This window comes from Aotus nancymaae, unplaced genomic scaffold (genome assembly GCF_030222135.1).
Source record: "Aotus nancymaae isolate 86718 unplaced genomic scaffold, 86718_ANA_hifiasm-v0.15.2.pri h1tg000062l, whole genome shotgun sequence".
In the NCBI taxonomy this organism is placed as follows: Eukaryota; Metazoa; Chordata; class Mammalia; order Primates; family Aotidae; genus Aotus; species Aotus nancymaae.
The window spans coordinates 27,571,854-27,593,000 of record NW_026988476.1 but is presented as its reverse complement, the minus strand read 5'-3'; the positions used below and the strand labels follow the sequence as shown (position 1 = coordinate 27,593,000).

The 21,147-nt window shown below is 40.4% G+C and overlaps 1 protein-coding gene across 2 annotated transcripts in view; it reads left to right on the top strand.

Annotated features, from left to right (window-relative positions):
- SLC35F4 (solute carrier family 35 member F4) overlaps positions 1-21,147 on the top strand; it is a 296,215-nt gene that overhangs the window by 229,598 nt on the left and 45,470 nt on the right. For both annotated transcript variants that reach the window (XM_064365911.1, XM_064365910.1), the window contains exon 2: positions 20,417-20,602. In XM_064365911.1, coding sequence (XP_064221981.1) covers positions 20,417-20,602 — 186 coding nt within the window. The remainder of the gene's footprint in view (positions 1-20,416; positions 20,603-21,147) is intronic.

Sequence of the window (21,147 nt, the reverse complement as noted above, 5' to 3'; positions counted from 1 at the left end):
CATTAATTACCTGAGAGGTTCTTATTGCCATAGACCATGGGCATTTCTTTCACTTTCAATATCCTTGTCTTGTTGGCAGTCGTGGAAGTGATTAAATGGTGGTTCTTTTTTTGCAGGGGGAACTCTTAGAGTCTCTTGGCTCTATGACTCTGCTTTTGCCTTTGACGACTACTCCATTTCATTTGCTGGCCTCTGCTTCTTCCACCCCTTGATAACAGCATTTCCTGGGACTGTTCCCTGGAGTGTTCATCCTGGGCTTTCTGGACATCTTTATGCTCACAGCTTTAGAGGGTTTATTTCTCGTCCTGCCTTCCATTGTCTTTTATATGTGAATACACCCAACTTTGTATGAACGGTCCTATCTTCTTCACCCAGACCCTTGTTAGATTTCTCCAGCTCCCTAGTTGAGATTTGTACCTGGATATCCCACCTTAAAACAGATCTGGCTTCTGTCTCCTTTTTAACCTCATCTTACACTCTTCTCTCCTTTATCTGCTGCACTCAATCTACACTACACTGACCTGCCTTTAGTTCCTATAACACACCAATCTCTCTCCCACCACAGGGTCTTCGCATGTGCAGTTTCTGCTTCCTGAATCACCCTTCCCTCTGTTTCTGCCTCAGCCTTAAAGTCCCAGCTTGCCTATAATCTCCTCAGAGAAGCGTCCCTGCACTACCTTAGGTACCTAGACACCACTCTGCTATTCCCTATCACTACCCACTCTTGCATTCTTCATAGAACTTTGAGCTTGTTATTGTTGGCTGATGTATTTGCTTATACCTGCTCTACTCATGTGTTTATGTATTTGTTCACTTACTTTAAGTTTCCAAGGACTGAAACCATGTCTGTTTTATCAATTCAGGTCTGCATGGCACCTATCACAGTACCTGGCACACAGCAGATACTTAGTAAATACACCGAGTAAATATTTATTGGATACATGAGTGAGATCATCACCAGACTCACTCTCCATTTCTTCTCTAGAGGAGGATCTTCTACCCCAGGTTCTCTGTGCCAGGTTTTGATGTTGGAGACACAAGCATATAAAGCATGGTCTTCCACACTCCTACAACATTTGCTTCACATATTAATAAGGAAAATTAACATTGTGAGACAAAGTGAATCCTGAGCTGAGAGAAACCGATGGGTTAGGTTCTGTGGTTATAGGGTTTTTAAAGCTGAAAAACCAAAGTTTGTCTTACAGCCCAAATTAAACCTCATTTAGGCTTAGCTTCACCATTATTGAGTCCAGATGGCACAGTGGCCTTCACAGACCCTAAGCAGTCATCAGGCTGTTTCCCTGCTGGTTTTGACCAGTTCCCAAGAAATGGTTGCCCTGTAAGTGTTGTTCTTACTTCTGGGCTCTTCCAGTTTCTTACACCTTCCAGGCTCAGGGTCCTGCAGATCCTCATTTTTATTAATCCCAGAATTTGTTATTATATTAGCACATTTCATATTGGTTTATAATTTACCTGTTTTCCAGTCTCTTTGCCCTAATATATAGTGTGAACTGAAGTAGAAACTTTCTTCACCCTCTTTGTAGTCCATATGGTCTAGTTCAATGTCTGAAGCATAGAGACTCCTCAGTAAATCCTTATCAATGAATGAATAAGCCTTGCCAAATCTCTTCTAGCCAAAACAGTGACAAGGAAAATTATCCTCTGGGCTATAGATGTGTGAGTCGGTTTCCCTAGAGTTTTTCTCTGAGATTGGACAACTTTTATCCTCATATGGCAGCTCCTCTCTACAGTCCTGGAGGCTGGGAGCATGTGGCAGCCAGTCATCCACGAAATAGCCAGCAAGAGCCTGATGTGGGGAAGTGTAGGGGTAAGGATGGCCAAAGGAAATGGGTTCAGGTAATGTTTGGAAGGTAGTGCCAGCAGCACCTTTACCTTACTGCAAAGTCTGTGTAGTAAATTTAAGTCATCTTCCAGACAGTGTGAACATCAGAAGAATTATCTTTCACTCCATCAGATAAATTTAGAATTTTGAGAGCATGCATAACAAACTATAAGAGCTGCCTCTACAAGAAACATTTTAAATATTCTATGCTCAACTGTCAGCAGCAGCACATTAAGCATTCTAATACTTGCATAGCTGCTATAATTCGCCTCACATGGGTGAATATGGTACTCCCAGCAGGTGACTTGCCCTCGTTTGCTTACCAAAGGAACAGCACAAATACTTTAACATCATTTTTCCCTCATCTCTGGCCAAGAAATGACCCTTATGGTGGGGATTCTGATTAAACATTTGCAACAATCTTGGGAGCAGAGAGGTGATAAACATGCCAAACCAGTTTTTCCTGAACTCAGGGTAGCAAGATTTCCAGGAGCTTAACAAAAGCTTCACATTTTCTTCTATTAAATCACAAAACCATGCCTGAGTTTTATAAATCTTTTACACTGTAAATAAAAGATGATCTTTTTTCTAATAAAACCAACCTGAATTATCTGGATCTGCCATCTGCCATCTTTTCATCCATCCATCTATCCATCCATCCATCCATCAACCATCTGCATATGTGTCCATCCCCACCTCCCACATAACAGATTTTGGATGGTTTATTGACTCCTTAAATTAACACAGTTTCTGTGTTTTCAAAATCTCTGCATAGAAAAGTGTTTCCTTGGTCTTTGCATTTGTGTTCCGTCTATATTTCCTGCATGCACTTTCTCATCTCCCACTTGTTTCTCAATAAAGGCCAATCTGGCTTTTGCTCCTGCTACTCCACCAACAGTGCTCTTTCCAAAATCAAACAATGACTGTCACACTTGTACCATGGCCGCCTTCTCCCATTCTCTTCCTTTGATTTCTATATTGTTATAATTTCCTGAGTTTTTCCCTCCATCTTTTGGGCTGCTTTTTTATAGATTCATATCCTTTTAAATTACTGGGTTTCTTGCGTATCAGACCTTGTTACCTGCAGTTCTCAGTCAACATTTTCCTTCCGGCTGATCTCATCTTCTCCTGTATGAGTTTGCCAGGGCTGCTGTAACAAAGTTCCACAAACGTGGTGGCTGAAACAACAGAAATGTATTGTCTCACAGTGCTGAAGGCTGGAAGTCCAAGGTCAAGGTGTCCACAGGGTTGCTTTCTTCTGAGGCTTTTGGGAGGCAGTCTGTTCCACACCTCCCCCATAGCTTCTGGTGTTTTTTGGCAATCTTTGGCATTCCTTGGCTTATAAAACATTCATTCTTTCTCTGGCTTCATCTTTACCTGGTGTTCTCCCCATGAATGTGTGCACCCCAATTTTCCCTTTTTAGAAGGACACTGGTCATACGGAATTACGGTCCACCTTATTGACTTCATTTTAATTTGATCACCTCTGTAAAGGTGTTATCTCTAAATAAGGTCATATGCTTAGGCACTGAGGGTTAGAACTTCAGTATGTGAATTTGATGGAGGGGAGAGAGAGTGAAACCCAATTCCGTGCATAACACCTCCCATAGATTCAATGACTCGTACATATACTGATGACTCTCAAATCTGTCTCCAGTCCAAACCTGTTTTCTGAAATCGACCCATGTGTCCAGCTGCCTACTGACGGTCTCTCCTTGGATGAGTTTCATGTACTTAAACTCACCATGTCTAAGACTGCATTCATCACCCTTCCCACAAACCAGCTCCTTTTTCTAGCACTGTGAATGGTATTTTATCAGTTCAGTTGTCCAGCACAGAAACTTACTTACTCTTGACCCCTCTTTCACCCTCATTTCTACACCCACATTCAATTACTTACCAAGTTATATCCATTCCATCTCTGCAATACTGGTCAGTCTATCTCTCTTTAACCTCACTGCTGCCACCTCTTCCAGGCCACTATCATCTCTCTCCTAGACATCCAGTGTTCTCTTAAGTTATTCTACCTCCAGTTTTATGTCCTCTCAGTCCATTCTCCACATTACACAGCGATCTTCTAAAAACCCAAATCTGATCATTACGCTTCCCTACTTAAGTCCTTTCAAATGGCAGTGAGTGCCTTGGAAGTGGGCATTGACCCAGACTGGTGTTAGGCTTTGAACTGGACTTTGAAGGGAGGGTAGGCTTTAGGTAAGTGAGGAAGAGGCTTCTGTGAGCGTGGAGCTGGGACTCACCATTGCGGGTTTAGGTCCAAAGATTATTTCAACCCATCTCTGGCAGGTGTGGATACCCATAACAATTGTGAAAACAAACTGATGCTGGTTGTTTAGCTTATATCCCCGGAGGCAGAAACTTGAAAATAGTTTCATTTAGCTTGTGGCTTAAATCACAGCAGAGCTGCCTAAGCAGCTGTCTCTGCCAGTTCCTGACTGACACCTCTCCCCTGGGTGACAAATGAAACAACATTAGCTGTACCCTGGCATGCTCATCTGCCCATTTCTTTCTTTCTGCTAATGAATAAGGCATAAATAGTTTGCAAATTAATCCATAGGCTTACAGTGCAAAAGCCCACTTCCCCAAGAGAAGATATTTGTGGACCATTAGTACTGGCAAGGGGCTGTGCAGTGAATTGCCTCCCAGAGTAAAGGCTGGCTTCTCCACCCACTTGGCATTTAGCACTCTTTATAGAAATTGCTTGTATACTTGGCTTTTCCCCTCCTGGCCCATAAAAAAATGAGGGCAAGCACCATGCCTTCTTGTTCTTCCCTGAGGGGCAGGCACTGCTAGGGACACAGTAGGCATCCATAACTTATTAGTTAATTGGTCATCACAGAATTAGGCCAGTAGCCACCGGTTTCTTGATTTATTCTAAATTGAGTTCTGAACTATAATGAATTAAGAGACTGCCTTGTTAATGCATTGTCAAATCTACCAATCAAGAAATTCGCCAGGACCATTTGGAAGAGAAGGTGTTCCAGGAGAGTGTACAAGGGAAGAATTTCTAAGTAGAGAGTTTCTGCAGTCCATAGGGAGTATTTGCCAAGCTTGTCGGAGCAGTGGTGACATTGCAAGAGGGCGGTGGTGGTGCCACAAGATCCATAAGGATTTCAGTACGCTTCGTATACACTTGTATGTGGGTAAATAACCCGGTTCACGTTACAAGGAAATCAAGAATTTGGGGCAAAAAGAAAAGGTTCAAATGGAAGAAAAGTCACTATGAAAGTTAATAAAAGCAAACTGTGTGATTCAGGAAAGCAGGCTCAACATATAAAAATCCAGAAATAGAAAACAAATTAAAATCAGTTGTTTATTTGAGTAAGATATTATTTCAAGCATAAGCACTCCCACTGCACCTAAAATATGAGCTTTAAAATGCCATAATTTGTGTTTTTGAAGAAATATGTATGTATTATAGAAAGCAAAGCAGTCTTACAATCGTCATGCCAGCATCTTGCCACCTAAAAGAAAGAGATGTTTATTCAAAGGTACAACATTCGGAACTTTGTTTAATACTCTGGGAGTAGCTCATCTATAGACTCATACCAGGTCAATTCAGCACTTACAGTTTTGTTTTCTTCATACAGCATAGCCTTTTCTTTTTTCAACTTTTATTTTAGAATCAGGGGATACATGTGCAGGTTTGTCACAAAGGCATATAGTATGATGCTGAGGTTTGGGGTATAAATGAATCCATCACCCAGGTAGTGAGTATAGTACCCAACAGAGAGTTTTTTCAACCCTATCACCCTCCCATCCTTCTCCCTCTTGTCTTCCCCAGTGTTTATTGTTCCTATTTTTATGACCATGTCTACACAATGTTTAGCTCCCACTTGCAAGTGAGAATATGTGGTATTTGTTTTTCTGTTTCTGCATTAATTTGCTTAAGATAATGGTTTTCAGCTGTATCCATGTTGTTGCAAAGGATGTAAGTTCATTCTCTTTTGTGGCTGTCATATTCCATGGTATATATGTACTAGTTTTTTTTTTTTTAATCCAATCCACTACTGATGGGCACCTGGGTTGATTCTATGTCTTTACAACTGTAAATAGTGCTGTCATGAACATATGGGTGCACATATCTTTTTGGTAGACAAATGTATTTTCCTTCGGGTGTATACTCAATAGTGGAGTTGCTGGGTTGGATTCCAGTTCCACTCTCAGTTCTTGGAGAAATTTCCAAGTTACCCTCCACAATGATTGAACTAATTTACATTCCCACCAACGGTATATGAGTATTTCATTTTTTTCTGCAGCCTCACCAACACCTCTTATTTTTTTTTTACTTTTTAACAAAAGCCATTCTGACTGATGTGAGATGGTATGTCACTGTGGTTTTGATTTGCATTTTTTTGGTGCTTAGTGACAATAAGCATTCTTTCATGTATTTCTTGGCTGTTTGTATGTCTGCTTTTCAGAAGTGTCTGTTCATGTCCTTTCCCAACCTTTTATGAGGTTATTTGCTTCTTTCTTGTTGATTTAAGTTCCTTATAGATTCTGGATAATAGACCTTTGTCAGATATATAGTTTGTGAATATTTTCTCCCATTCTGTAGGCTGTTTACTTCATTAATAGTTTTCCTTGCTGTGCAGAAGCTCTTTTGTTTAATTAGGTCTCATTTGTCAATTTTTGTGTGTGTTTTTTTCCCAACTGCTTTTGGGAACTTAGCCATAAATTCTTTGACTAGGCTGATACTGAGAATGGTATTTACTAGGTTTTCTTCTAGGATTTTTATAGTATGGAGTTCTATATTTAAGTGTTTGATCCATCTGCAGTTAATTTTTGTATACGGTGATAGGCATGGGTCCAGTTTCATTCTTTTGCCTATGGATAGCTAGTTATTCTAGCACCATTTATTGAATAGAGATCCTTTCCCCCGTTACTTATTTTTGCCAGTTTTGTCAAAGATCAGATGGTTGTAGATGTGCAGCTTTATTTCTGGGTTCTCTATTCGGTTCCATTGGTCTATGTGTCTGTTTTTGTACCAGTGCCATGTTGTTTGGTTTACTGTAGGCTTGTAGTATTAGTTTGAAGTCAGGTAATGTGATGCCTCTGGTTTTGTTCTTTTTGCTTAGGATTGCTTTGGCTATTTGGGCTCTTTTTTTGGTTCCACATAAATTTTAGAATAGTTTTTCCCATTTCTGTGAAAAAAATGACACTGATAGTTTGATAGCAATAGTGTTGAATCTGTAAACTGCTTCAGGCAATATGGCCGTTTTAATATTGATTGTTCCAATCCATGAGCACAGGATGTTTTTCCATTTATTTGTGTCACCTATGATTTCTTTCAGCAGTGTTTTATAATTCTCCTTGTAGAGCTCTTTCACCTCTTTGGTTAGTTGTATTCCTGAAATACAGCATAGCATTTTCTTATCTATTTTGCTTCAATTTAGTGGGCTGATATCTTTGAGAAATGTTCTAAAATGAATGCTAAATTTCTTTTTGTTTTCTTGGGTTAAACTGAATTATTTCAGACCCATCAAGACTAGCCTTTCCACTGTATAGAAATGAATCTCCACTTGCTGTTGGCATTATCACAGTGACTGGAGTGATATGGGAGAGAAGTGATGTCAGTGCATCTAAGAGATTCTTTCTACCCTCACTTGGGAATCAACTAGCTGTCTTCCACAAGCAAACTTGACTCCAAGTGCTCATCAGTGGTAACAGCCATCTTCACTTCCTTAAAAATGTCTATCATTGACTCTTACAGGGAATCTGGTGGGAAATCCAGAAAATTTTCCTTAATACTCTCAAGAGGTCTCTTTCTGAGAAAGAAGACTGTCACCCATAGAAATAGCTATAATGCAAAGATAACTAGTGAGTGAAGACGTCAGAGAGAAGGGGAACAGATGAAGTGGGGAAGGGGCTGTAGAGTTGGGGGTATGGGAATGTCCTGTAAAGTTGGTATCAGAAGGATTCTTGGTTGCAAGCCACAGAAATGTTACCCTAGGGCTGTTAAGCAAAATGGAGATTTACTGGCTGGCTTTGGGAGGAGAGGGTCACAGAGACTTGGAAAATGTGCAGGAATCAAGAGGCCTTCAGAGCCAGACAGCTGGAACAATCTGGCTGAGATGCTGCCTTTTCTACCCAACTATCCAACAGCCTGTTGCTACTGTTATTCATGGGGCTTTAACCATCCTGGTTTCCAGGAGATTCTAAGTCTTGATAGCAGCATCTAATGGGCTGAAACCAAGTCATACCTACATCTTGTTGCCAAGAACAAGGAGAATTATTTGGCTTCCTTCAGCTTCCACTGTAAGATGTGGGGCACTGTTTCCCATATAATGAGGGAGGGGGAACTCCCCCTAGACAGGAAAGGGGTGCTGGGTAGCTAAACATAGGACAGAAGTCTAAGACAGCCACGCTAAATGTATTTAGGGAGTTGATAACTGGGCTGACTTTTTTTTTAAAATTGTTGTTTGTTCTTTTGCAATGAAAAGCACTTTCCATTATCTGGGTAATTATTTAAAGACCAGGACTATCACACACACAGAAAATTTTAAAAGCAATTTTGTGGTGTTTCTGCTGATTCATATCTAGAGTCAGCAAAATAGATTTTAAAATATTTCTTAAGTACCTTAGGAATACTTAAAAGTCCATTTCAGATTTCTATAAATGTTCAGCAGAAATCATCAAAGTTATTCCACAGTCTAATTCTACAGATGATAGAGGGTATAAAAAGTAAGAAGGCTGAGCAGACAGATTCTAGTTCTGGACAAGGTAAGAGGTAGTTGGAATCAGGAAAACAACTTAGACTTAATAAGACATGGGTGTGTTTGGAGCCGTAATTGAGGGACAGGGGTTATTCTTGGGCAAGACTGAGGGTTAAAGCTTGATGCTGGAGGGAGATCCAGGGTCTGAAAGGATAGAAACAACCAAATGTTAAGGATAATATTTGATTTGGGGGAAGGGAACCAGAGAAAATGTCTTGATCCTAAACACTTCTTTAATATATGAATCCAGAACATGTGCTTGACCAGTATAAAAGTGGAGCTCCTCTGGCATTTGCAGGCCCAGAGGAAGTGGCACTGTAGTTGCATTGTACAAGGTCGTGACAGGGAAGAGTAATTATAACTGGCTTATATGTACCAGGTATGATCGTTGTGCTTTGTTTATGTTCTAACACCATTATCGTTAATACTATTATTAATGTTCTTCCCACCATCATCATCTGAATGGCGAGATCCTAGCCAGAGAAAAGAAAGATTCTACTGCAATACAAATTTCAGCTCCCCTTAAAGACTACATTTTGGATTAGCAACTTCCAAATAAGTATCTTCCCTCCAGTTTCTCTCTGTAGTGAGTATCCTACCCTCTCTTGCCAATTTTGCCGTCCTGAAATTCTGCTTTTAAGCCATCATCCCTCTACAAAACACATTAAGTACCTTGTTTGCTCTCCACAATTAAAAGGACAAAATCTATACGTTGTGTTGGAAGCTGCCCTAGGCTCTCCTCCTATCCAAACCTTGCCTTGCTTTTTGATCTGTTTGAATCCATTGTTCTTTATGAAGCATTTTTTTCTTTTACCATCAGGCTGAAATTAATCTCTCCACTTTCTGAACAATAATTATCCTTATTTTCTGTGCTACTGAATTGCTCACCTTAATGTATGTAGGCATTTGGGAAGTAAATATTATCTTTCCAATAAGATTCTGACCATTTTGCATACAGAAAGAGCTCAGTAAAACTGATTAGCTGAGAAGGAAAAGCAGTGAGGTACACTGGAGAGAATATGGGCTTTGGAATTTGACACACCTGAGTTTTCATCAACACTTAGGCTATTGGAAATACACTTCCCTCATCTGTAAAATGAGGGTAGTAAAATACATCCGAAAGTATTGTTGTGAGGTCTAGAGATAATATATATAAGGCTTTTTGTACATAGTAGGTGTTAAATAAAATACTAGGCATTTTTGTTTTTACATTGTAAAAATAGATAGCAGTGATATAACCTTTGATTTCAACCGACTACCAGTCAGTTACATGTAGAGAAGATAAATTGTATTCTAGAGAGATTGCTACTATTTTAGGGATAAGAGGTTTAAAACAGATATATAACTATTAGTAGTTCGTCCTTTCAGATATAGATTTTGGATAAAAAAATGAATTAGAAATTAAAAGCTTTTTCAAATGCTACATGTTCTCACTTATAAGTGGGAGCTAAATATCGGCTACTCATGGATATAAAGATGGCAGCAGTAGACACTGGGGACTACTATCGGGAGGAGGGAGGGAAGGGTTGAAAAACTTAATGACATACTTCAGAAGTACAATGGAATTGTGCCGATGATTTTGGCTTTTAGAGAATAAAGTGAAAAGTTTCCATTGCTTGTGCATTGACTGTCCACCATGTTGACCCTTTGTAGTAATTTCAAGGCTATATGTTTACCTAAGAAAAGAGCAACACTTAAACCAAATTCCATATGGATTTCTATGAAAAAACTGATGACAATAAATAATCTTACTACAAGGAAATATTTGTTGCCACTGAAATCCAACAGAATATGAGTAGAAAAAAACAAGCTGAAATATAACTGTCCATATAATATTTTGTTGAGTTATTGATATTTTATCTCTTTTTATAAGAGAAAATGACAGAGTAATAATTATGGCTGCCAACCAATATCAAGTGAAAAATCTAGGGTTACGTTTCTTCAATGCTTATAATATCTTAGTCATGGAAATGCTTTGGATCTTTAAAAGAAGCACACTTATAAAAGATGAGTTGAAAATAGTTAATGCCAGTTTTTAAAAAATATATATATGTATTTAATTGCATTTAGGTTCTGGGATACATGTAAAGAACAAGCAGGACTGTTGCATAGGTACATACATGGCAATGTGGTTTTCTGCCTCCATCCCCATCACCTATATCTGGCATTTCTCCCCATGTTATTCCTCCCCAAATTCCTACCCACAACTCTCCCTCCCCTAGTCCCCCCGACAGACCTCAGTGTGTGATGCTCCCCTCCCTGTGTCCATGTGTTCTCATTGTTCAACACCGGCCTATGAGTGAGAACATGCAGTGCATGATTGTATGTTCCTATGTCAGTTTGCTGAAAATGATGGTCTCCAGATTCATCCATGTCCCTACAAAGGACACGAACTCATCGTTTTTTACAGCTTCATAGTATTCCACAGTGTATATGTGCCACATTCTCCCTGTCCAGTCTATCATCGATGGGCATTTGGGTTGGTTCCAAGTCTTTGCTATTGTAAACAGTGCTGCTATGAACATACGTGTGCATGTGTCCTTATAATAGAACAATTTATAATCCCTTGGATATATACCCAGTAATGGGATTGCTGGGTCAAATGGAATTTCTATTTCTACATACTCAAAGAATCACCACACTGTCTTCCACAATGACTGAACTAATTTACATTCCCACCAACAGTGTAAAAGTGTTCCTATTTTTCCATATCTGTTGTCTCCAGATTTTTTTTTATTTATTTTTTATTGCATTTTCAGTTTGGGGGTACATGTGAAAAACATGCAAGATTGTTGCAAAGGTGCATACGTGGCAGTGTGATTTGCTGCCTTCCTCCCCTTCAACTATATCTGGCATTTCTCCCCATGCTATCTCTCCCCAACTCCCCACCCCCTGCTGTCCCTCCCCTTTTTCCCCCCAACAGACCCCAGTATGTAGTGCTCCCCTCCCTGTGTCCATGTGTTCTCATTGTTCAAAACCCGCCTATGAGTGAGAACATGTGGTGTTTGATTTTGTGTTCTTGTGTCAGTTTGCTGAGAATGATGGTTTCCAGGTTCATCCATGTCCCTACAAAGGACGCAAACTCATCGTTTTTGATGGCTGCAAAATATTCCATGGTGTATATTTGCCACATTTTCCCTGTCCAGTCTATCATCGGTTGCCTTATGTATCTGGGTGCTCCTGTATTGGGTGCATATATATTTTGGATCGTTAGCTGTTCTTGTTACATTGATCCTTTTACCATTATGTAATGTCCTTCTTTGTCTCTTTTGATTTTTGTTGGTTTAAAGTCTATTTTATCAGAGACTAGGATTGCAACTCCTGCTTTTTTTTGCTCTACATTTGCTTTTAAATCTTCCTCCATCCCTTTATTTTGAGCCTTTGTGTATCCTTGCATATGAGGTGGGTTTCCTGGATACAGCACACCGATGGGTTTTGACTTTTTATCCAATTTGCCAGTCTGTGTCTTTTGATTGGGGCATTTAGCCCATTTACATTTAAAGTTAATATTGTTATTTGTGAATTTGATACTGCCATTTTGATGCTAGCTGGTTGTTTTGCCCATTAGTTGACACAGATTCTTCATTGTGTCAATGCTCATTATCATTTGGTATGTTTTTGGAGTGGCTGGTACTGGTTGTTCCTTTCTGTTTAGTGCTTCTTTCAGGAACTCTTGTAAGGCAGACCTGGTGGTGATAAAATCTCTGAGCAATTGCTTGTTCATAAAGGATTTTATTTTTCCTTCACTTATGAAGCTTAATTTGGCTGGATATGAAATTCTAACTTAAAAGTTCTTTTCTTTAAGGATATTGAATATTGGCCCCCACTCTCTTCTGGCTTGTAGGGTTTCTGCTGAGAGATCCACTGTGAGTCTGATGGGCTTCCGTTTGTGGGAAATCCAACCTTTCTCTCTGGCTACCTTAGCATTTTTTCCTTGATTTCCACCCTGGTGAATCTGACGATTATGTGCCTTGGGGTTGCTCTTGTTGAGGAATATCTTTGTGCTGTTCTCTGTATTTCCTGTACTTGAATACTGGCCTGCCTTGCTAGATTGGGGAAATTCTCCTTGATAATATCCTAAAGAGTGTTTTCCAGCTTGGATTCATTCTCTTCATCACATTCAGGTACACCTATCAAATGTAGATTAGGTTTTTTGGCATAATCCCATATTTCTTGGAAGCTTTGTTCATTTCTTTTTACTCTTTTTTCTCTATTCTTGCCTTCTCATTTTATTTCATTGAGTTGATCTTCAATCTCTGATATTCTTTCTTCTGCTTGGTCAATTCGGTTATTGAAATTTGTGTATGTTTTGCAAAGTTCTTGTGTTGTGTTTTTCAGCTCCATCAATTCATTTATATTCCTCTCTAAGCTGTTTATTCTCATTAGCCTTTCATCAAACCTTTTTTCAAGGTTGTTAGTTTCTTCACATTGGGTTAGAACATGATCTTTTAGCTCAGAGAAGTTTGTTATTACCCATCTTCTGAAGCTTGTTTCTGTCAATTCATCAGACTCATTCTCCATCTAGCCTTGTTCCCTTGCTGGTAAGGAGTTGTGATCCTTTCAGGAGGAGCGGCATTCTGGTTTTGGGTATTTTCATCCTTTTTGCACTGGTTTCTTCCCATCTTTGTGGATTTATCTGCCTGTGGTCTTTGTGATTAGTGACTTTCAGATGGGGTCTGAGTGGACATCCTTTTTGTTGCTGATGAAGTTATTTCTGTTTCTTAGTTTTCCTTCTAACAGTCAGGCCCCCCTGCTGTAGGACTGCTGGAGGTCCACTCCAGACCCTGCTTGCCTGGGGATCATCTGCAGTGGCTGCAGAACAGTAAGGGTTGCTGCCAGTTTCTTCTTCTGTTATCTTTGTCCCAGAAGGATACCTGTCAGATGTCAGCCTGAGTTCTCCTTTATGAGGTGTCTCTTTGGTTATACGGGGGTCGGGTAGCTGCTTGAGGAGATAGTCTGTCCCTTATAGGAGCTCAAGTGCTGAGCTGTGATGTCCATTGTTCTGTTCAGAACTGCTGGGCAGGTACATTTAAGTCTGCTGTAGCAGAACTCATAACCACCTTTTTTTCCCAGGTGCTCTCTTCCAGGAAGGTGGGGCTTTATTTATAAGTTCCTGTCATACTGCTGCCTTTTTTCAGAGATGCCCTGCCCAGCTAGGAGGTAGCCTAGTCACAGTCTGCCAGCAGAGGCATTGCTGAGCTGCCGTGGATTCTGCCCAGCTGCTGTGTGAACTTCCTTGCAGTTGTGTGTATAGGGGTATAGTTAGAACTGCCTCGGTAATGGCGGTCTGCCTCAGTAATGGTGGACTGCCTCTGTAAAGGTGGACTGCCTCGGTAATGGCAGACTGCCTCAGGAAATGGCGGACTGCCTCAGTAGTGGCGGACTGCCTCAGTAGTGGTGGACTGCCTTGGTAATGGCAGATGCCCTTCCCCCCACAGAATTGGACCATCCCAGGTCCAGCTGTGCTTGCTGTGAAACTCTCAATCCAGAGTCAGATTGCTGGTCTTTGTGGGGGTGGGACCAGCTGAGCCAGATCACCTGGCTCCCTGTTTCAGCCCCCCTTTTTTTCAGTTGAATGGGAGACTCCCAGGCATCACAGTCACCAGTTGAAATGGTGCCTGGATTTGTGTGAGTTTTTGTGTGGAGACCCACTGTGTCAGCTGAAACAGCCATGCTGGAGACTCATGGCACTTTTCTGCCTGGGAATCTTCTGGTCTGTGGGCAGTAAAAATTCATTTGGAAATGCAGTGATCACTCACCCTCTGCATTTTTGCTGGGAACTGAAATTCAGAGCTGTTCCTATTCTGCCATCTTCTAGTTAATGCTAGTTTTATGGCCAATATATAATTTACATCAGCTTGTTTGAAAGAACTATCAATCAAAGAATCATAAGGCTATTAGACAGTTAGGAGATCATATGATCTAACCCCTGACTTTGTGATCATAGCATTGTTGCAGAAACAGAGAATACTGGATGCCTTTTCTTTACTCCTCCAGATCCTCTTTCCACTTTTTTCCACTCAACTTACTCTCTCTAGGGGGCCGAACCTGTAAAGACAGAGGCTGTCTTATCTCCTGGCTTTGGTTTATTAACCAACGGGAAGTTCCTGTGGGATATCAAAGGAAGGGAGTATTCCTGAGGCCCCCCAACTAGGTGCCTGCCCTAATTTAGGGTCATAGCCCAAGTTAAGCAGCCCTCTACTTCCAGATTCTTTTTTTTTTTTTCAGACAGAGTCTTGCTCTGTCACCCAGGCTAGAGTGCAATGGCATGATCTCAGCTCACTGCAACCTCTGCCTCCTGCATTCAAGAGATTCTCCCGCCTCAGCACCAGAATTTTTGTATTTTTAGTAGAGACAGGGTTTCACAGGCTGGTCTGAAACTCCTGACTGCAGATGATCTGCCCACCTTGGCCTCTCAAAGTGCTGGGATTACAGGAGTGAGCCACCATGCCTGGCCCCAGATTCCTCTAATCACTCTGTCCCCTTATCCCTTCAGGCCTAGATTTAGTAAGAGCTGTAGTTAAACCTGAATACGGCCCTACCCTCTGTGATTTCTGACAGAGTGTTTCACAAATTTTAACTTACTACTGGACTCACCTGGAAGGCTCCTTAAACTATAGGTTACCCCACTGCAGAATTTCTGACTCAGTGGGCCTCATATTGGTGCTGAGAATTTGCATTTCTAACAAGTTGCCAAGTGATGCTAAGGTGGGAAGCTTAGAGAGCCACTGCCCTATGGCCCTATACCTTGACCACCTTTTCTAAAATTGTCCTGTTTTGAGTTTGCCGTCTCTTCCTTCTGAAACCCTAACTATATAAATGGCTATAAAAATGAGTTGAAAATAGACAAAGTTGTCTTATGGTTCAATATAATTTGCAAGTACATGTTTGAAAAATCTTCAGGTTGAAGAAGAGAAAGCTCTGAGAATTTAGGAAATCATTTTGTCTAATCCTTTAATTTCAGCAAGGAAAGAGTGTGGACAAAGAGAGGTCAAGCGATTTACCTGAGGTGACATAGCCAGTGGTATCCTACTTTTCAGGGCAGCCTTTTTAGGATACATATTATGCTGCCTCTTGTCATAGAGCAACTACCCCTTTTATACACAAACTCACGCACGCACACACACACGCCCATTTCCTAGATCGTGTCAATTGCTTCTGGGTATTCATGATTTCTGCCTTTAGGCACCAGATCTACATAGTGGTGTTTACTTCATAATTTGGGGCAAATGGGGATAAGGTCTCTGGGTCAGCTTCAGTATAGTACTTAGTAAAGCCAGGTGTTTTGTTGACCTTTTGTGCCCATAGGAGAAAAAAGCCAACGGTAGGGCCTTTGTTTGAATGATAGCTGGGACTTTGATCTATCTGTATCTTCCAAGTCATCTTGCACTGTTCACATGGAGACATTTGACACTTTGCTTTTCACCCCCAGTGCTTTCCAAAGAAAGACCCTTTCCTGGCTAACATTTATCAGCTTGGCTTTTCAGGTTGTTATCTGAGAACTTCACATCTTATGCTCAATCTGTTTAAGCAGTTGTTTTACTCAGTGGCTGTCGTTCTTTTCCCTTTTTGCTTTGGAGTTCCTAAACACCCCAGGCACCTTATTCTCAGCTGCACTCCTCCTTTCCTGGGAGCTGCAGCCCATTCCCTCTGCTAGTCACAGAAATTGGACAAGATATCAGTATAATATTCAAGTCCCTTTCCTGGATTTTTGACTCTATGCAACTAGATTTCTCTCAGAAGGCTAAAGCTGTGAGATTGAAAGTGTGTGAGCTTCTGACAACCAAATTTTCTGCAGAGAAAGGCAAGCAGAAGCCAAACGAGAAAAATGAAGCTGGCACTCAGCAGCAAGAGATGGAGAAAATGAGACTGTCTGACTGCACCAGGGCCCTGGTTCCAGGTGTTCCTGAGGTTTAGAGACACTCTAGCCTTCTTGTCCCTTTAGGTTGCTGAGCTCCTAAAAACTCCCCTTTTAGCTTTAAACCAATTTAGTTTGAATTCCTATTATATGAGGTCAAATATTCTAATTAATAAATGACCCCTAATAGTCGTTTTTGTTTACCAGATCTCCCCAGGTTTAGACAGCCTGGTTTCTTAACCACTGTATACTGCCTGAATCTCAATTAGACCATTCCTTTTCAAGTAACAGGTGAGGGTAAAAGAATGGGATTTCCAGTACTCTTGTGTACTGAGATTTCAGCATCTTATAGCTGATTGTTTTAATAGTAAGCTTCACAGCATGCACCTTATGCCTCTATTTGCTTCTATGGTTGCCTCTGACTGTATTGCCTATTCCCCAGCTGAAAACTCTGCCTGATTAAATCCTGTTCATCCTTCAAAGACACCTTTGATGTAACCTCCCATAGAGCCTTTCCTGCTCCAGGCTTCTCAATGAATCCTTCACTCCCTTTCTTCCTGCTCTCCAGGCTGCATCAAATTATGGCTAATTGGTTACATGTCTGCATCATACTAAATTGAGAGTTACATGAAGTTACAAACTATGTATTCTTCATTTATCTAAATCTACTACTGTCACAATACCTGCCGCATAATAGGTGCTTAATAACTACTTGTTGAATCAAATGGAATTTGGGCAGATGAAGAAATCATATTCTCTTTCTGGGCCAAATAAGAAAAATGGCCCAAGATGGTCCCACTCCTATGGGTTAGGTGAGATGTCTTTAAGAAGGATGGGGGTCATCTGGTGTGACTAATGAGATAGCACCCACATCACTCCTAATACAGTTTGTTCACAATACTTAGCAAAGTCTGAACGCTGTTTACTAACTAGATTTACAATCTCTGGATCCCCTCAGGCACTCATTGTTGCATACAAAACAGAAAATAGATATGATTTATTTATGATCCTTGACTACATCCCAGGTGACGTTCTAAACATTTACATTTTTCAGGGTTGGCTTTAGAGTCACTAAATGGTACAAGACCATAGAGGATGGGACAATATTTTCACTTCCGGGATCGGAGATAATTCTTTCATGGCCTAAGCCCTGAATTTGTCTCCAGGTCTGGCTCTGAAGTTTAAAGTTTGCATTGTTTAAGGCAGTGATTAAAATGTCTCCCATGGATGAACTACTCTTGGATCTCTTCCACAAACTGACCAGTGGGAGGCAGTTGGCAGCAGGCAATGGGGCTTTGCAGTATATCACATAAGGAACAGGAGGTATGGAAGCCAGGACATAATATTTTAGTGAAAATGAGAAAGGAAGATAAATCACTTGTGTGGCTTATATATTCAGCGCTTGCTAGCTACACACAACTTACCAACTTTTTAGGTAACCCTGGCCACTATTTTATCTCAGTCCCATCCCAACTTGCTATCCAACCTGTTTCGAGGCTTTCTCCTTTTCACCTATAATTGCCAAGGGATTGGGAATGGAATATTGTGAAAATGAAACCCAGTATTACCTTGAGAAAAGAAGAGAAGGCATATCTTCTATAAAACTAAAAAGATAAATTTTAAAAGACTCTTGGAGTATCTGAGCATCAGCCACTCTTGAAGAACATGAATAATTGAGAGTGCACTGAATTTCAGACAGTCTATTTCTATTGAACTTGAACAGTCCAATTGGAAAACATAGTTGTACAAGGCACAATAAATATTCTGGATATATAAAATAAATAAGAACATTGGATATTTTTGACACTTTTATAACAATAGTAACATAGCATTAAGTATAGTTAGTATATAATGCTTCTATTTTGAGTAACTGTAATTTTTTAATTTTTAGATCCAACATTAAATAGTAAATTTTATTTTTATGGGTGCATAGTAGGTATATATCTTTATACAGACATACAATATGTAACAATCACATCAGGGTAAATGGGTCATCTCTCACCTCAAGCATTTATCATTTGTGTTATAAACATTCCAATTATAATCTTAGTTATTTTACAATCTACAATCAATTATTGTTGACTGTGGTCACCCTCTTGTGCTTTCAAATATTAGATCTTATTCCATTTTTGTACTCATTAACCGTCCACATTCCCTCCACCCTCAACCCACTATCCATCCTAGGCTCTGGCAATCATTATTCCAAAGAAACAGAAGAAATAGAAATCCTTGGGGAAATGTTTAATTTCAGGAGTGGGACAGGGAAACTATAAGATGAACCCAGGGCATCTTGCAGTGCCAGAAATTAAGGAAGAGCCCAGACACAAAAGAATGGAAACAAGTCAGAAGTACTCAAAAGCCAATCTGAAACAGCTTGCTATGGCCAAAGCTGGAGTATTTGAGCAAAATAATAAACAATGCAGGTTTGATCATAACCCAAAGTATGAAATAAATATTCATGAGCCTATACTAATATAAATAAATTGAGACTAAATCAAGGAGGAAAAGAGACAAATTATCATTACAGAAGAGTTCCAAATAATATATATAGACCTCCCCCCAACTCCAGAAAGTGAAGCTTAGCACCCCACCCCTTCCCCCTCCTAGAGTGTGGGCTGGACTGTGACTGGCTAGTGAAGAAGACAGCGTGGAAAGGGAAAAAAAGACAGTGGAGAGACCTGGCCAACTTGAACTTGGCCAGGTGATTACAATTAACATCAATAACAAGTCTTGTTGGTAGCCTGTAACGGCAGATATTATATGAGGAGGAGGATATTTTACCTCTATGGTACTCCTTCTGAAAATCTGTGAACCCAGTATAACCATGAGATAAAATATCTGGCAAATGCAAATTGACAGACTACAAAATACTTCAACAGCTCTCTTTAGAACTGTCAAGACCATGATAAACAAGACTGAACAACTATCTCAGACCATAGATGGATAAAGGGACATGATGCTTAAATGTAATGTGTACCATGAATGGGGTTCTAGAAAAAGCACTTTAGTGATAAAACTAGTGAAATCCAAAGGAAGTTTGGGATTTGGTTAATAGCGATGTACCAATGTTAATCTCTTAATGTTGATAGACGCATCATTTGGATAGGATAATTGGGGCTGAGGGGTGGGAAGTGGCAGGACGGGCCCTTCTGAGCACAGCACCCTATGTGACTATACTGGCTGTAGACCCATGAAGTTGACCCCGGGTTGGAGATTCTTGGATGATTAATCAGAATTAGGAGGGGGGTTTGGCCTGTGGATTTTCATCTATAACACCAAATAGAGGCTAGTTGTGATTGAGAAGACCAATGAAATTAAATTTTAGTGATCAATCCCATGGAAAAGTATAATGGTCAGTTTGTTGGAAATACTATTGGCAGTTTTACCAGTCAGGAATTGACAGTTAGCCTTAGGAAGAAAAGGGTAGAGTGAAAAATCACAGAACACTGTGCTTTCCTTGCCTTAAACTATTTGACTGTGTTAAGTATTAATTCTGAATGCAAGTACCAATCCAAACACCATCTTCCAGTGTTCATTTCTAGCTAATAGATTTATCTAAAAGAATCTTGATCTTATAGGCACAGACCTTGCTATAGCATTTTTCTTTTTACGAGCCCTTTTTATAGAGTTTGAAATAAGCTCATTAGGACTGTGATTGTTGCTACCATATATTTTACTGCTCAGGCCTTTAAAATCTACTTCTGCCAGCCTTACCGACATGGCGAACCCTGTTTCTACAAAAAATACAAAAATTAGCTGGGTATGGTGGCATACACCTTTAATTCCAGCTATTTGGGAGGTTGAGGCAGGAGAATCACTTGAACCCACGAGGCAGAGGCTGCAGTGAGCCAAGATCACACCACTGCACTCCAGCCTGGGCGACAGAGTGAGACCCTGTTTCCAAACAATAATTAAATGAATAAAATCTACTTCCATTTTTTTCTTCAGGCAGTTTTTAACCTGGTGTGAACTCTGTCTTTCCAGGTACCTCCAGATCATCAGTCACTCGATGTAAACCAGGAGCCAACTGCCCCAGTTCACACAGTGGCATCAGTAGACAACTGTCCCCGCTATCTGTCACCGAAGATTCCTCTGCTCCTATTCTTGAACTTCAGAACCGAGGATCCTCAGGAGTTTGTGGACACAGAGTTGAGAGACAAAACAGATCAGGTATGTGGATGACTTCCTCTTAAATAATGGTACATCCTGGTAAGCTTCTAAAGAGCCATGAAAGATCTCACCATTGTCACAGAATGCAGAGACGTTACATGGACTCTTATGAATGCATGTGGGGAAGCTTTATCAAGCCGGAGGATGGGGAAGCTTTATTAAGCCAGAGCATAAGGAAGAAGGGAAATGTATAGATACAATCTATTAGTGGTGTACAGCGTGGCAGAGAAACAATACCAAAACCCGTAGTTGAATAACTTAACACATGGTTAGACAATGACTCCTGGTGAAGTTTACAAGGCAGTTCGTTTTCTGACCTTCAAAATGTCAAAACCCTGCATCTTTTATCTCAGTCTGGGGATTCAGTAGCAGCACAATGTACCCATCCTGAAAAGAATGAAAACACCAGGAAAATCATAGAATCTGCTTTTGTCTTCATCAGGACTGTCTGTCCCTGCAGCCCTTTTAGTTTTCCCAGTTTCATGCTTGCTGCAGGAGACTTCACTGGCTTCCCTGGTCAGCATCTTCTGATCAGTTGAGACTTC